This window comes from Biomphalaria glabrata, chromosome 15 (assembly GCF_947242115.1).
Source record: "Biomphalaria glabrata chromosome 15, xgBioGlab47.1, whole genome shotgun sequence".
NCBI classification, from domain to species: Eukaryota; Metazoa; Mollusca; class Gastropoda; family Planorbidae; genus Biomphalaria; species Biomphalaria glabrata.
Genome location: NC_074725.1, coordinates 8,332,894 through 8,350,792, shown reverse-complemented (window position 1 = coordinate 8,350,792; position 17,899 = coordinate 8,332,894). Strand labels below are relative to the sequence as shown.

Sequence of the window (17,899 nt, the reverse complement as noted above, 5' to 3'; positions counted from 1 at the left end):
TAGATCTATTCTTAGAATCTAGTAAGTGCTAATAAGCCTAATTTTCCATTCAAATCCCTTTCTTTTCCCGACAAAGGCGCTATTCTATTCTAACACTAACACTAACGTGACTAACTAAACTGGTTTCTTAGGTAATTCTATTGAATTCTATTCAAATAGGTTATTAGAGATCTAGACCTAGATCTAGATCTAAATGTAATTAATTAACTTAGACACAGTAAGGCTAAGGCCTAGATCTAAATAAGGCTATATAATATATCAATATATCTACTTATTACATAGTCTAAAGTAGTATCTAGATCTAGCACTAGATTACTAGGACTAGATTTAACTAGTTACTAGTAACTAGATCAGTAGTAGGTGATCATAAATCTAGATCTATCTTAATTCTTAGTATCTAGAGAAATAAACTTAGAAGGTGATAGATCTCTAGATTTCTATGTATCATTATCATATGTAATAAATTTAGTTCTCAATAAGTCCATAGATCTAGACATAAATATTTAGATCTATAATATAATTATTATAATCTGTGTTCTTAGACTTAGAGGACTTATTAGATGTAGGTCTAGTCCTAGACTAGTGCTACTAGTAGACACTCTTAAATTATTTTAGATCTAGCACTAGAGACAACTTCTAGAGTGACTAGAGTAGAGCCCTAGAAAAGGATAGATAATCAAGTACCGGTAGATCTAGAATAATCACATAGGAGTTAGAACTATTGATTTCAAACAAAGCCAAAGGACATAATTATGAATTAAAGGTTTTCTTACTTTTAATTATATTATACAATTTACATCTAATTTATAAGAAGCAAACTAGTATTGTTATTAAAGTAATATAATTGAAGTTTTATTTATAATGCCTACAGTATGGCTGACAAACGTAAACGCGCATATGTTCCACATTGGGGCCCAAAATTCCACATTTTCAACCTGAGTGTTCCACATTCTGGGTCTTAGGGGTAGGCATGTCTGGTCTTAGCTAAGATGTAGAAGTTTTAATTAAACGATAAAATAATACTTTTTATACAGTATGAAGCCCCAAGATGTTTGATATAATGAGGTTTGACTTTATCACTGCACACAGTATAATATCCATGTGTACATTTGTATATATATTACACTTTCATTCGTTACGTCTCTTTAGATTTGTTATTGTTTCTGTTATCTACTTCTACCTTAAATTATTAGTTAGATTCAATATTTATACAATCTTGAAAACCATATTCATTGTTCATTTACTTTTCAAAGTCACAAAGCTACAATACTTTTCAAAGTAACATTTCAGTGTGACAGTACATACTAAATACATAAATATCATGTTGTAATAGTTGTGATAGTTGAAGTTTAAACATTACAATCTTGATTGAAATTACAGGCTATGAAATTATCTAGATTTTTTAATATTCCTAAATGTATTTTCCTAATGTTTCCTGCACTTCACATCTCATTGTATAGTGAAACATTGTTTGAAATTTCATATTGATCCATGATTTTTGTTGTCTTACACCTTGTTTATTAATGATCATGAAACTAATCATTTCTGACATTTAGCAAGACTTACAATACATAGAATAACATGTAGGTTTGTAGTAATAAGCAGACTAACAGGCTAATATTTAGTAATCTTAGTTTCTTTGAAAAGGCTAATGCTTGAAATTTGATTTCCCTTTAGATTATTAGTGTTGATGATTTGAATTGAAAAACAAATACTGTCTGTGTATAGTAAATATTTATTATGTTCTAATTGCCATTCCATGTTTAGCTTAATAGCACTGTATGCTATGATTAGGAAACTATTATGCACATAGTTGCATTGAAGTTGGCAATTCAACAATTTTTTTTCCTTTATTATACATTTCAGTTTCACTTTTCAATAGCTTTTACTCTTTTTTTTTTCCTTTCTTTTAATTTGTTTCTCTAAAACGGTGTTTCCCAAACCTAGTGTTCAGCGAGGCCTGAATGGGTGTTCCGTGAACTACTGGTATAATTAAGTAGTAGGCCACCACGTGAATTAACCTCTCTAAATAAGCAAAGTGTTCCACTGCTCAGAATGTGCGGAGTGTAAGGAAAAAGTTTGGGAACCACTGCTCTAGAAAATGCAGTCTTGCAGTTCACTACTGTCATTTAAGCTTCATAAAAAAACTATTAATTTCCTAAAATTAAAAAAATTCTTATGTTGATTTACATTTAGGCAGTTCTTCCTTTTAGCTTCTTGAATACAAAGCCAAATATGTTAGCAATTATTTCACTCATAAATTGAATGTAACTGTAGATTTAAAAAAAAAAAGGTATTATGAACACTTAGCAGTTTTAACATGCTCTTGTATTATCTGTTCATATAGTAGGAACTAATACATGAAGGTATAACATACATATTATGATATTATTCAATATTTACTCAGATAACCTTAGTCTTAACATTAGAAAGATTAGAAATACTAATATTGTGTGTATGAAAGAGGACAGTATTTAATTTTAGCTAATTATTAGTGGAAATATTAAAAGATTTCAAAGATTCCATAACCATTCTTTAAATGTTGTAATCTTTTTCTCTTGTTTAGTTTAGTATAAAAAATGTGGACATTTATGTTTAATTGTTTGTTAGCTTCTGATTATATTTAATATATAAATATCAACTTGTCTATTTGATCAGGTCCAAACGAGTCATAACACAGCCAGCTCGATCATCCATGCACGCAGTGATTCTGATCCGGGCTGGTCACAGGATGCTCGTGGAAATAACAATAATGATCTTGTAAGTAAATTTCCATGCCATCATGCTCTTTGTAGGTCACGTCTGTAGTAGTTGGTGCATTTTTTACTTTTTTTTTTATTTTCCTGTTGTCTGATAGTATTGTACTCTTTTTTTCATCCAAATGTTTGTGTCTAGATATTAGAGTCTTTATTTAATGAACACTATTAACATTATTCAAGTGACATTTTTTCTGAACTTCTATTTTATTTATTTTCTTTGACTTTGTGGTTCAATAGACAATAGATTGTTCCTTTATTGATTTAAAAAATTGAATAGAATTTATTTGTAGGTTAAATTAGTATGACTCATTACAGGCGATATGAAATACATTTTAAAAGCTTCATTCAAAAAGGCTGCATTATTAACAAAAAAGCAGACATGCCTACCGTGCCCCACTTTCTAATTGAGAAAGCACTAAAAAATCTTGTACCCTAGTTTTGTACTGGTGACATTGTCCTTTGTAAAATCTAAATTCCTTTAATTCCTGCAAATACAAATGTAAAAACAATAATAAATGCAATAGCGCATGCAAAGATCTTGAATGTTTTCTTCATTCTCTGTGTGTGGACTTATATGTTTCAGTTTCCTAGATTATGCATTCAGATACTTTATCTTTTAAAATCTCTTGAACAATCCACTCTCAACATAGCTCATCAGTCTGCTCATTACAGTAAAGTTTTCCCCTTTTAGACCTTGTGGTCAATGGGGCAGATGAAGTAAAGGTCATCTGTTTCTATGGCCCACAGTTAACGATGGTGTCATGTGGTCAGCATAACGACCAACCGTCTTTAGTTTTTCCCAACTAATGTTAGTTACCCATGAGAGCTGGGTGGACTCAGAGGCACCCTAAAGATCCTGAAAGTAAAAATCCCAGTCTTCACTTGGATTCCAACCTGGGACTTATGGTTCGGAAGCCAAGCACTTGACCACTCACCACCGCGTCTTCTTCATCATTCTTCTTATTTCAAAGAAAATAAGTGAAAGGAATCTATGGAGGATTCAGACTTCATTATTCAAATACAATTAATAAAATACAGAAGATTGGAAGCTAGATCTTTGAATTCAAGATTAGTTAGCCCCTGAATCACACTGAAGTGCCTCATTGCCTGATTCACATTGAAGTGCCTCATTGCCTGATTCACATTGAAGTGTCTCATTGCCTGATTCACATTGAAGTGCCTCATTGCCTGATTCACATTGAAGTGTCTCATTGCCTGATTCACATTGAAGTGTCTCATTGCCTGATTCACATTGAAGTGTCTCATTACCTGAACCACACTGAAGTGCATCATTGCCTGATTCACATTGAAGTGCCTCATTGCCTGAATTACATTGTAGTGCCTCATTGCCTGAATTACATTGTAGTGCCTCATTGCCTGATTCACATTGAAGTGTCTCATTGCCTGAACCACACTGAAGTGCATCATTGCCTGATTCACATTGAAGTGTCTCATTGCCTGAACCACACTGAAGTGTCTCATTGCCTGAACCACACTGAAGTGTCTCATTGCCTGAACCACACTGAAGTGTCTCATTGCCTGAACCACACTGAAGTGTCTCATTGCCTGAACCACACTGAAGTGCATCATTGCCTGATTCAAGATTAGTTAGGCCCTGAATCACACTGAAGTGCCTCATTGCCTGAATTACATTGAAGTGCCTCATTGCCTGATTCACATTGAAGTGCCTCATTGCCTGAATTACATTGTAGTGCCTCATTGCCTGATTCCCATTGAAGTGTCTCATTGCCTGAACCACACTGAAGTGCATCATTGCCTGATTCACATTGAAGTGTCTCATTGCCTGAACCACACTGAAGTGCATCATTGCCTGATTCTCATTGAAGTGCCTCATTGCCTGATTCACATTGAAGTGTCTCATTGTCTGATTCACATTGAAGTGTCTCATTGCCTGATTGACATTGAAGTGTCTCATTGCCTGATTCACATTGAAGTGCCTCATTGCCTGATTCACATTGAAGTGTCTCATTGCCTGATTCACATTGAAGTGTCTCATTACCTGAACCACACTGAAGTGCATCATTGCCTGATTCACATTGAAGTGCCTCATTGCCTGAATTACATTGTAGTGCCTCATTGCCTGATTCACATTGAAGTGTCTCATTGCCTGAACCACACTGAAGTGCATCATTGCCTGAACCACAATGAAGTCTCATTGCCTGAATTACACTGAAGTGTCTCATTTCCTGAACCACACTGAAGTGTCTCATTACTTGAACCACACTGAAGTGTCTCATTGCCTGAACCACACTGAAGTGTCTCATTACTTGAACCACACTGAAGTGTCTCATTGCCTGAACCACACTGAAGTGTCTCATTGCCTGAACCACACTGAAGTGTCTCATGGATGAAACAAGTTACAGCATTAAGGAACTGATAAATTGTTTTTCAGTTTATGAAGCCAAGAAAAAGAACCATCTAACAAAGGTGGAACTATTTCAGTAATCTTAATAACTAGATCTATAGATGACAGATATATAAAGCAAAGTTAAATCAATTTTCACTTTAATTGGAGCAGTGATGGCTGCAATGTATTATCTGATTGCGATTAATTGACATTGTTCAAGTATGGATCTATAGCATAATTATATGTCAGTCATAGGATAAATGATGCTAAAATTTTGGGTTTACTTGGATGTGTGTTTCAGCATTTGTTTCATTATAAATAACTAGTGGCAAAAATAAAACTTTGGGACATTGTGTGTGCATGTACCCTAATGGTGGCTTAAAGTTTTAGACTTTTCAATGTAAGTTTTGGTAGTAGGCATGTCTGTAGAAGTTCTGTTCTTGATGTAGAAAGTTCATATATTGACATATACAAATCTTTGTTGCAGACATATACCAGGCCTAAGTTAGCAACATATAAATGGCAGTGTTATTGATATATAAATTAAAGTCTGTTACTATATTCTTAAAGAGCTATGCGTAATTGATACATTGTTGACTTTGGTAGGGACAGATAAAATTCTAAGATATTGACAAAATTCAATTATCCACATATACAATGTGAATTCTTATCCACATATTTGTGAATTCTAAGTCCTATAAAAGGCCATATATTGACTTAAAAAAAGTTTATATATATTTAGGACAAAAAATAAATTATATTCTAATATCTAAAGACTGTGTTATGACTTATAAATGACATTCTTGATTTTCATTTTTTTACTATTTAACTTTTGTGCATCATGTTTTCATTGTCTGCAGTTGTATCTTGCTGTGCTTCAGTTTTTGATCTCACACTTAACATATTAGCTCTAGTATTACCTGATTGAACTGTTATTGTTTGCTTATCAAAGCCTGACTCTTGTTTGTCCTCAGCACTTTCTGTTTCATTATTTCCATTGTCATTTTTCTATTGATCAAATTTTACATTGTTCTTAATTGGGGGACAAAAAAAAAATGTCATTGTTGATCAGTAAAACTTAATTTTTTATTGTGGGGGAAAAGTTTAGTGCCCCTTGATAAGTAATTACATAATGGTCCCTCAATTTTACAGGCTCCGAAGCATGTTCGCAGCCGCTCTGATAACTTAGAGCCCGTTAATCCAAATGCTAGGTACAGTACGCAAGTAAGTTGATTTCTAACTTGGTCATACATATAAAGCATGTATAGATAAATAGCTTACAAGTATCTCAGCCTGGACAAATAGTTGAGAAGCCAAAATAGTAGAGTAGCTTGTGTAATTTTAGATGCTCCAATTATTTATTGCAACTTTTCAATTTTATTTCTGAGGAGTTTGTATTTACATTGTGTAGTAGCTTAGGGTTTTAGTAAGTACTAAGCATTCTTATTGCTTATAGAATACATGACCATTCAGAATATTTGTTAAGACCATGCTGCATTTCAAATTAATACAAGAGCCAAACAGACAAAATTAGTTTATGGCTGTAGAAACAAAAAAAATTGATTTTTGATTCAACTTGTCTTCTCTTTGCTTACATGCAGCCACTTATTGAAAGGCCCAAATCTCAATATGATTTGCCCAACTATGTGAACGTAAATAACCTGAAGACTGGCAGTGGCTATTTAAGGTCCAATGACGGGCCTGATAGTCATGGCTCCTTAGAGAATCAATGGCAGCAGAACCCCCAATACCCTTACAAGCAACAGCAGTTCCAGAAAAGTGATGTGCCCCCTGCAGTAGTGAGTTGCTTCCCTTAGACGAGAACTGAAACTTACATCGTAACTTGTTTGCATGCAACAATTTTCTATTCAGACTTGACCAACAATTGAATGTCTGCCTTAAAATGGACTTGTTTCTGTGATCATGATAGGCATAGCTCAATTGAAAGATATTGTTACAGCTGAATGAATATGATTCTTTCAAAGCACTTGTTACAAGAACCTGCACATAGATAAAAAAAAATTTTTTGGTTATGTTTTGTAGTCAGTTCCAATCACTAGCTTATTTCCATAAGTAGGTCCACTTTATGGCAGCACTCTATAGTTCTATTTATTGATATTAATATTTGCCTGGCATGGTTATTTATACACATATATTTAACTCTCTAACACTTCATCTCTCAAGCATGGCAAATGTTTTCTCCAATCAGCCTTTTAGTTTCTCTTGTCTGGTGAAGAAGAGTTGGATGGAGACATTTTAAGTTATTGTTTATATTGAAAGCTAGAGTTAAATTTGGTAGTCATTAGCTTGTCTACATTTATAATTTGCTGTATGAACATAACGAACTAGACATTAATAAGCTTCAGGGAAACTTTAAATGGATTATTACATTTCATTTCTATCAATCACACCGGTTAGAATTAAAAAATTTCTGGTTTGGTTTTAATCCAGACTCAAAAGACTAGTTGATTTATTTGATTACAAAATGAAATGCTTCAACTAGAAAACTAGACGTTTAGTGTTTATTGTCTTGTGATTTTGAAATAATGTCAGGATATTGCCTTTTTAAACAAATACTTTCAAATTCACTGCTTTTAAGTTTAATTTCCTAAATGGAAATATTTACAAATATAAAATAAAATAAATATCATCATAGCTTGCCATTGCATTTAAATGATTTAAGTTTTAACAAAGATTTGTTCTTTTTTAATTTTTTGCTTATCACTAATTAATACTATGTTTTAAGAAAAGTATTTTAAACTACAGCTAACACTTTAACTTTTTATAATTAAGCATGTATTTATCTAAAAAAAAACATTTTTTATTTAATCTAGAATAAGCTGTGTTTGCATTATATTTTCTTTCTGCATCTGACTGAGAAAAAAAATCCACTTACTAAATTGTAGTTCCCTTGACTCTATCCCCCTTGTCTGTGTACATTGTATATTTCAAAATTTACAAGGTCCAAAGTATTGATCTTGGTGAAAAAAACATATTTCCTCTCCCACTGAGAGTGTTTGAAAAGTTAGTGATAATTTCAAAATGCTTAGTTTTGTTAGTAATTATATATCTTGTCTAGTTTCATTTTTAAAAGCAAATTTATAGTATGTGTCAAACAGTTATTATAAATTATATATCTTGTCTAATTTCATTTTTAAAAGCAAATTTATAGTATGTGTCAAACAGTTATTATAAATTATATATCTTGTCTAGTTTCATTTTTAAAAGCAAATTTATAGTATGTGTCAAACAGTTATAAATTGTTCTTTTCGTAACTCAACATTACATACTCCATTTCATATCAATTTTTCTCACTACAACCTTCTAAGTGTATCTTAGAACTAATGTATCTCTGCGACATAATTTTTATTTGCTTCAATAATCTTTTCAATAATTTTGTTGTTTCATCTGTGTCTTTTTTTTTTTAAAGATCAATTAAATTTTTTTTCTTTAAGAGATAAAGAGACAAAAAAACTTAGGTGGATAGTTCCAGTTTCACTTTCTTAGGTTTATGATTTTAAATGAATATTTTCTTTTAGAATCCAGACAGATTCTGTTTTGTATTGTATCTTAAAATATTGAGCATCTGTTCAGTTCTTGCAAGTTGTAGGCTTTCATTTTACTAGAACAATGAATGCTAGTGATAGATCTTAACTCTTCAGAAAAAGTTTTACAAATGAGTTTCATGTATGTATTAGGATGAATCTTTTGTTAACTATATAGAGTATTTGAAAACAGAAGTTAATACTTTTATCAAAATGTAATAATAAGGGCAAAATTGTAGTTCTTTTAAAAAAAAAATTTGACATTCGTGTATTTCATTATCTTGTTGCATTAAGCCTCTTGAAATTGTAGAGAATAAAAATGTTATTTATTTTACTTTAATTTTTGTTGCTTCATTCTATCATGAAATCTTGTCGGATCTTATTCCAGGCACCCAAACCAGCCAAAAAGAGAGAACCAGAACGTCCGCAGATGTCAGCAAGTCTTACCTCGACAGTGCAGCCCATCTTAGTACAGGTGAGAAACATTTCATGTCAAGTGGTTCACATTACAGACTAGGGGAGTAACCTAGACTTGGTTGAGTAAATATTTAAATAACATTATGATTGGTACAACCTAGAGTTCCTTGTTATAAATTAGCTTTTTTTTTAAAAAAAAAATATTTTTTTTAAAATTCCCCATTCAGACCTTGGGCAGATAGTGTAAAGATAATATCATAACAACAATAACTTTATTTAAAGGGCAGATAGTTTAAAGATAATATCATACATAAACAACAATAACTTTATTATCCTGGAAGTAATGTGTTTAGCAGTAGTGCTTTTACTTTTGACAAACTATTTCAAGGATGCAAACAAAATGTACATTCTTAGTCTCACTGAAACACAACATGCAGATTATATTAGAAAATATTTAAGCTTTCTTCATCATATTTTAACTTGTGTACAATTTATTATGATTTATTTTAAGCTTTGTCTACTATATAATTATTTATTAAATGTTATATGCATAGGAGGAATTGGAAGCAGTGTGAAATTACATAACAAAATATGTACAAGTATTGTAGTGGTAGGGCATGGTGACCAAGTGGTAAAGCGCTTGGCCCCCAAACTTAGGTGCCTTGAGTTCAAACCAAGGTGAAGACTGGGATTTTGAACTTGTAGGAGTTTAGGATGCCCCTGAATCCACCTAACTCTAATGAGTACCTGGTATTAGTTGGGGAAAGTAATGGTTGTTGATTGTTGTGCTGGCCACATGACACCCTCGCTTGCAATAGAAACAGATGAGCTTTACATCATCTGCATCCATAGCTCTCTCAAGGTCTAAAATGGGAACCAATTGTAGGGAATGTTTTTTTTTCTAATTTTTTTTTCCCCCTTAAATGGCCTTTTTTTTAAAGGATCATTTTCATTCAATGTTTTCAGTTACAAGATGAATATAACAATGAATTACGAAGACTCGGTCGACCTTTGGCATTACTCGAAGTGATCAAGGAGTTACAGAATGCCTTTGATTTGTCTGAAAGGTCATGTCCAGGTCTTACAGATGACTTTGTGTCAGGGATCTTAACCAGGCTGCTAGCACCTCCATCTCCATCAACACAGATATCTCAGTCCAGGGAAGCTGATGTCAGGCGGGCTATGGAGAAGATCAAGAGGTACTGATAGTTTTCTTGCTCATCTCATGAATATTAATTTCTTTCAAGTTATTGTATAGTTCTCAAGTTATGTACTTAATGATGACCTACAGAGTAATGCAGAGGTCTCAATAATGGTTTTCTTAAAAGGATTTTTAACAATCATGAATTCCTGAAAGCTAATCAGGCAATAACTAGTTAATTTATAAACCAACTTCAGTTTTGATTCTAACAATTTTTTGTTGGTTTCCTTACTCACTAGATGTTGTTTTTTTTTTCGTTTCAGGTCCTAGAGACTGATCTTTGGTGCCAAGCATTTAACTAGATGGATGAATGAACTGAAAGTGTATCTGTGTGATATTGTGATTGACAGAGTTGTGAACTTCATTGACCTGTACATAAGTCCCTCCCCAACCAACCAGTGCATCAATGTACATGTGTGATGTCTGGGACTTGGCTATCATGTGTGTCCATATGTTACATTATGGAGGCAAATACTACACAACGTCTCTATGCGAGGCATCAGACGTTTTGTTTTCTTACAATGAAACCATTTCATGCGTAATCTCTTTGTCTTTTTTTTTCTTTCTTGGTTCCGTTCTTTCTTCCATACTGTATTGGACATAGCATTATCTAGAGTTAGATTATCAGGTTGAACAAAAAAAAATGTATTCTGTTTTGACAATCCTGTGTGCATATATTTACACATTAATACACGATATCCTTTTGTGAGTCTAGACCCAGACCTAGGTGGTGTTTTTTTTTACAGTGAGTTTAGAAAATTGTTTGATGTTGATCATCATAGCAGAAAATTATTTATTCCGTGAAATAGTGCATGTGATTTCTTAGCATAATTAATGAAGTAATCACTAGTGTAAATATCAGTTCTGGTTCATTTTGTGTTATGGACTAGCCACTGGAAAGCATTGGTTCGGGTTATGTTAAGAATTAAATCTTTTCTTTTTTTTTTCTTGTAGAACAAATTTTCTGTAATATACAAGACTACTTGCATTTGAAGCACTCTTTATTCATGATTTTAACTAAATTAATAAGAACATTTGTTCATATAAAATCAGTGAGATATATAAACTATAGAAAAGACAAATGTTTGTTTGTTTTTCGTCTTCATAGAGTTTCTTTTGCTATGAATGTTTTCCCCCCCACTGAATATCAGTGAAATGCATGAATAGTTTCCACAGATAGTTTATGTTCACTTGCAGTACATTGATCAAGTAGTCATTATGTCCACAAGTCTTGATGTCTTTTCCATGAGCAGCTGACTTGTTGTGCTGTTCAAGTTAGTCCCAAGTTTTGACCATGTTTTTTTATGGCTATACAATACAGAAGGTCACTATTTAAGAGATGATGTTCTTACAAATGTATCTTCCTATAAAGGTCTAGCTCAAATCTTATGCATCAAGTTGTAAGGTTCTAAGTAGAATAGATCTGCTGACACTGACCTATATCTTAAAGAGGAGAGTGGCTCATTAAGAAAACACTTTTCGACACTCTCTTGTGATAGCCCCATCCTACTGTTGACTGAAGGTAGGGTGTGCTTAGGGTGTTTTAAAAAAAACAACAAAATATAAAACTCTTAGAATAAGAATTTATTCATATATTGTTCAGATTTTTTTGATTTAGCAAGTACTGTGTAATTGGATTTTTCAAGTGTGTGCCTAGTTTGTTTTTTTCTTTGTGTTATACAGTGTAATGCTGCACAAAGAGAAGTTAGAAGGCAATCTTTAGATGATTTGCCAGTGTGTATTCAACATTTATCACCTGTCCTAACCAGACTCAAGCCTTTGGCTGTGGTAGTGGTTTACCACATTGGATAAATGTGTTAACGCCTTATGACATTAGTCTGCACAACTTTTGTGTTGGTGAATGTCAGAGTGCCATCTTTGGGCTTTTGAATACACTTCTTATAGCATCTATTCCATTTGTTTCTTCCTCCTGTGTGTATACATTTTGTAAAAAAGTAAAGTTCCCCTTTCAGATCTTGCAATCTATACGGCAGATGATGTTAAGGTCATCTGTTTTTGTGGCCAACGGTTAACGATCAGGGTGTCATGTGGCCAGCACAACTACCAACTGCCTTTACTTTCCCCAACTAAAGTCAGGAACCCATTAGAGTTGGGTGGACTCAGTGGCACCCTTAAAATCACGAAATTCAAAATCCCAGCCTTCACCGAGATTCGAACCCTGGACCCCAGGTTCGGAAGCCAAGAGCGTAACCACTCAGCCACCGCGCCCCTGATACATTTTGTATGTTACTAAATAGATTTCTTTAAAAACAGTTGCATCTCTGTTCTGTGGCATTTTACTTAGCTGCTACTATTCCTATGAATCTGTGCCATTTTTGTTCTTGTTAACATGTTTAGAATGGGAAAGTAGTTCTAAAGCAAGCATAGGCTGGTCTGGTGACAGATTAATGAAAATGTAGAAATAATTTTATAAATATGATTTTAATCTTGAGGGGAATGATTCATTTTAATATTGCAAAGATTGCATCATATAGTATGTTGTTTATTTTTTTCATACATTTATTTGAGAATTGTTTAAAAAAATGATTTCTTTGTTTTTCCTATGCTTCATAACTTGTTCCTGTTTCATCATTTAGTCCAACCTTTTGCTAACTAATGATTTTATCATTTGTGTTTGAATTGTAGATAATTGTAGATCTAAACAAATTAGGAAGGTGATAATACTATTGCTTATAATGGTGGTTTAAAAAAAAAAGATTTTTTTTTTCCTGCAATGTGTGTTGATTGCTAATTAATCCTGAATAACAAGCTATAACACTTTCATTATCGATCATTTTTGCATTTGAAGCCCTTAACTTGTTTGAATACTAAAGAACAGAAATCTGTATTTTTGGTTTGTTTGTTTTAGTAAAATGTTGTATATTTTTCATTAATCAGGTCATCAAATGGCATACAGATATTTTAGCTGTTGGAGTTCTTTACACAATTGAATAGACTTGTGCCAATATACCAATGTAATTAGTTTATCCAAAGCAATGGATTCTTGACCCATTTTTTTTTGTTTGTTTATTATTTAAGCTTTTTTTTTTTTTTTTTTTTTTTTTTTTTTTTTTGAAAATGTTTGCCATTTGAATTCTTTGACGTTGAAATTTGATTTGTGATCAGACAGCAGCCTGTATGGTTCCCAATCTAGTTGAGACATCAGCAATATCAAAGCAGTTGTTTCTCCTAAGTTGAACTCTTAGTGCTCTAATCTCATGTTCTGTCGTTATATTGAAGAAGTCTGCATTGTGGCTTATTCAAGATTGAGATTGTGTTGTTGTTTCTATTGAGAAAATCATGACCATCTTAAGTTCAAGCTGGCAAACAAGGTAGCAGACTTTAAAAAAAAAAATATATTCTATCAGAATGGACATTGCAAATAAGATATGTCTAAATGAGAAATCACAAGTTTTGGGAACCATTGTCATTGTTACAGCACCATATCAGGATATATATATTATATATGTATGAATAACATGTCTCTCATTGTCTTATATTCACGTGTTTACTTTGTTGTTCTGTATATGTCTGTCTCTGTAGACTTCCCAGTGTGTCTGTCTCTGTAGAATTCCCAGTATGTCTGTGTAATCAAGTGTGATAATTTCCTAAAACATTCCAACAGTCTTCATGACCTAACGCCTAGTGCTGTACATAGCTCTGACCTTGTGATACCTAGTAGGGTCAGCTGAGACTAAACCATGTCGCCACCTTACTGTACAAGAACAACTGATTTTGTCCAGTTTTTCTTTTTCTGTTTTTCATCGCTCTCTCTATTCACCATTTCCTCAGTACAGAGAATCTAGGTCAAAGTTTTGTTTGAGCTGGACATTCAAGGTTTGTCTTCACATAATGTGGCAAGAACACATTGGATTTGATAGGAGCTGAACAACATCGGAATTTACAAACTTGAGAAACTTGGAATCAGAATTGTTTACAATGGATGGGGAAGAAGCAGTAAATTTATTTAAAACTTTTCCCCCACAGAAATGCAGCTCATAGTCTAGAACTCAAACTATTGGCTTTTTTTTTCTAACTTAATATATAGGATTCAGTTGTTTTGGTTATCTACAATTCAATAAAGACAAACCTCCATTACCATCGTCTTCTAGAAACACTTTTGTGGTCCAAGTCAGCAGTAAACTTTTCTACTGATCTACTTGCACTGAAGGTTTGTGCATGCCTACAGAAGACTTTGCATTTGTAGATGCTGAAATAGTTCAATCAGCAATGAATGGCTCATGCAAAACATATCTGCTGCATCCTGGACCGTGAGGGACAGCTGGAGGCCACACAGGTTGTCTCATACTTGTGGTTTATATTGCAGGCAGTACAAAGACATTTTAGCCCAAACTTGTTTCATCAAGGGGCTAAAGCTTGACTTGGGCCAAAGATATCCTGTGAATCATGTGGTCACACGTGTGTGATAGGGACACTTCTGGCTTGCCTGGCACAAACCTTAAAGCTACCTAGTTGTTATGGCTTCACAGTTTCATGCTGAAAGAAGAGAACTGACTGCTTAAACTTCTTGTGGCACTTTTATCAGTCCCAATATTGCATTATATTAAAAAAATTAATTCATTTACTGATAGCCTCTGTTGTGTAGTGGATGGAGAAAAACTTTTTTTTTCTTTTAGCAATATTTTGGAATTCAACTTTTAGTGGAGTGAGCTGCTTGCTGACAATTTGTACTGAGACTAACACGCTACACACAGCCTTAGAATTTTATTACTTGACAGAATTTTGTAATTTAATGTTCAAGGGGAGGAGACATTAAAAAAATTTTTTTTTAGATTTTATTTAATTGTGAATTACACATTTCTGAACTCAATTCAATTAGCATCCATTTCAGAAGTGTGTAAAAACTGTCCAGGAACTTTACACTTAAGTTTTTTTGTGTGCTCCTTTCATTGAGATTTTCTTCCTTTCTTTTGACTACCACCCTTACATTTATACACAAAGTTTGTTCAATATGACATACAGGAAATGTGTGGTCATGAAATGTTCCTATTACAACAATAACATGTTTTATTGGACCACCAAATCAAAAAAAAAAAAAAACATCTCGAGGAAATAGCAACATTTGAAGGGAAGCTATGTGTGGCATTTTCTTTGGAACAAAAAAAAAAAAAAGAAGAAGCCATTTCCATGGCAACCTAGAAAATGTAATTTTAAATTACTTGTTGCTCCTCCCTTTTTTTTTTAACTTCCTTGTTCTCTAATCTCTGTGTACTCTATAGACGTTTATCTGACCACTGTAGCATTGTACTAGACTAGGTACTAGTGAGCATTGGTCTGGTCATCTCTACTACCACTGGTAGCATTACACTCAGTGGGAGGTGTTCTCTTTGAAACTATAACATGTTGTGTCAACAGAAATCTTGTGATATGAAGTTTAAAATGTTTATGTTGCATCCTGTCTCTGGTTTTAATGAGTTAAAAAAACAACAGAAAGTTAACCTTGGACTACCACTGGCTACATTTTATCTGTTGACATGTTGAAGCTATTTCCCCCTTGTTTGTATTTAAAAATGTTTTCAATTGGACAAATATAAATTGTGTATATATAAGATATTAAATTTGTTTGTTTGTTTGTTTTTTTTTTTGTTAAAAAAAAATACAACTTATATATTATTATAAAAGATTCTATAAGCCTCATCAGTAAATATATGTATTTATATTATTACAGTTGTATGATTAATAGGAAATAAAACTAATATGAAACAATATTGACAAATGTGGTTCTTGTGATTTCTGTTGATTGTTATTATCTTTTATGTTTTGAATTTTAAAATGTATGTTCTTTTTAACTATTAAGTTTGAGTGAAGCAAAAAAAAGCATACTTCTACAACACACAATTATGCAGGTGGGGGATTTACAATTAAATGAATTAAGTAGAAATGTTACATCTGTACAGCTTACCATTTCAATGTCTGATGTGAAATAAAATATAATTTTAACAGTAAATGATTAAAAATGGAATAAAGTAAGCCAATCCCTATATAGACTATAATAAACTACTCAAGATAGACATATTCCTTGTTTATAATAAACTACTCAAGATAGACACATTCCTTGTTTACTTTTTTTTTTTTAATCAAACCATAATTCAAAATAATTGTTGCTCTCTATAACACTGAGACAATCTTTTCATTTGATTCAACAAAAACAGAGTATCATCTGTGTTTTAATGATTACATTAATGACATTTAAAGCTACAAAACATCATTAGCTACAGAAACATTAAATAATTGACATACAAACTTTCAGCAAAAATAATATTGCAACTTTAAAGCTACTTCAAACAAGCCGTGACACAGTGGGTACATGAGAGGATTCAAATAAGGCTAGTGGTGTTTGTATATGTGCTGTCCAGGTTAATTGCCAAGTCCCTTCAAACTATTAACTCCTGAAGTGGTGCAAATCTTGGTTGCAGCTTCAAGAGTGGGGGAATGTGTCTTCAGTGTCACATGACCTGTATAGGAGCCCAAGTACAAATGCAATACGCTGAACAGCAGTTTCCTGCCAGGGCACTAAAGGAGGTGTGGACCTTACTGTCCTGAAGCAAATCAAAATTCATTTCAGATAGTATCTCAGTCATGCCTGTTGGTGAAGAATGCATCTATAAAGAACATTGTCTTGCTTCAAAGCACATGTTGGTTAATCAAGTGTGCTAAAAAGTAAGCATGTGAATGACCAGGTTAGAGGGTCACCTGAAGATGACCCCGTAGAGATGTTTGGGTAAACATGTAGATGACCAAGACTCTTGCAGTTGACCCCGTAGAGATGTTTTGGTAAACATGTAGATGACCAAGACTCTTCCAGATGACCCCATAGAGATGTTTTGATAAACATGTAGATGAGCCTGTAGAGATGTTTTGGTTAACATGTAGATGACCCTGTAGAGATGTTTTGGTAAACATGTAGATGAGCCTGTAGAGATGTTTTGGTAAACATGTAAGATAGAAGGTTGAAAAAAACATTAAAGTCTATTAAAAGAACTATATAAGGAAAGTAAAACTAGCTATCTGGTTCATAGTTCGGAGGTCATTATTTAGTGATGGGTAATCGCTGATCTTCACTATACTTATTTATTAAACAGTAATATATATATATATGTCAGTCAAGTTATTCTACAGTTTGTACAAGAGATTTCTTGTTTTATTGAATTGATTTTGAAGATAATAAACTCTAGAGTCAGGATAAATGTATTCTTCACTTCAGTGTGTTTAAACAAAGGCACCTCCAAACTTGCACAAGCCACATAATTTGAGAAGACAACACTACTCTCAAATAATATTTAAAAAAAAAGCTTTCAGTGACACCACCACAAATGCCTTTTTCCCTAGTTCCAATCTTCATCTTCCAGAGCACATGCTGTCTCATTCTGCTGTGCCATCTCTGGGAGCGAAAAATTATACTATATGGGAAAGCTTATAATAAGCATAATTTTTTTTTCTGGAAGATGATGGAGATCTTGTCCATCTTTGAATTATATTACTTTGTTTCCTGACTTTTTTCTGAACAGAGTGGTATATTGGACTGCTTGCTCATTCTCCAATATTGATCAGTTGGTCAACTTTTTCATTTCCCTCAGTTTGTAGCCTA

At 33.1% G+C, this 17,899-nt stretch overlaps 1 protein-coding gene across 6 annotated transcripts in view; it reads left to right on the top strand.

The window, feature by feature from the left end:
- LOC106057204 (serine/threonine-protein kinase 26-like) overlaps positions 1-16,019 on the top strand; it is a 33,836-nt gene extending 17,817 nt beyond the window's left edge. For 3 of the 6 annotated variants that reach the window (XM_013214308.2, XM_013214309.2, XM_013214307.2), the window contains 6 exons: positions 2,659-2,760; positions 6,280-6,351; positions 6,729-6,926; positions 9,061-9,147; positions 10,056-10,288; positions 10,554-16,019. In XM_013214308.2, coding sequence (XP_013069762.2) covers positions 2,659-2,760; positions 6,280-6,351; positions 6,729-6,926; positions 9,061-9,147; positions 10,056-10,288; positions 10,554-10,560 — 699 coding nt within the window. In that variant the 3' untranslated portion in view covers positions 10,561-16,019. The remainder of the gene's footprint in view (positions 1-2,658; positions 2,761-6,279; positions 6,352-6,728; positions 6,927-9,060; positions 9,148-10,055; positions 10,289-10,553) is intronic. The other 3 variants (XM_056011865.1, XM_013214311.2, XM_013214310.2) reach the window with 2 other exon arrangements.
- Positions 16,020-17,899: the final 1,880 nt, after the last annotated feature.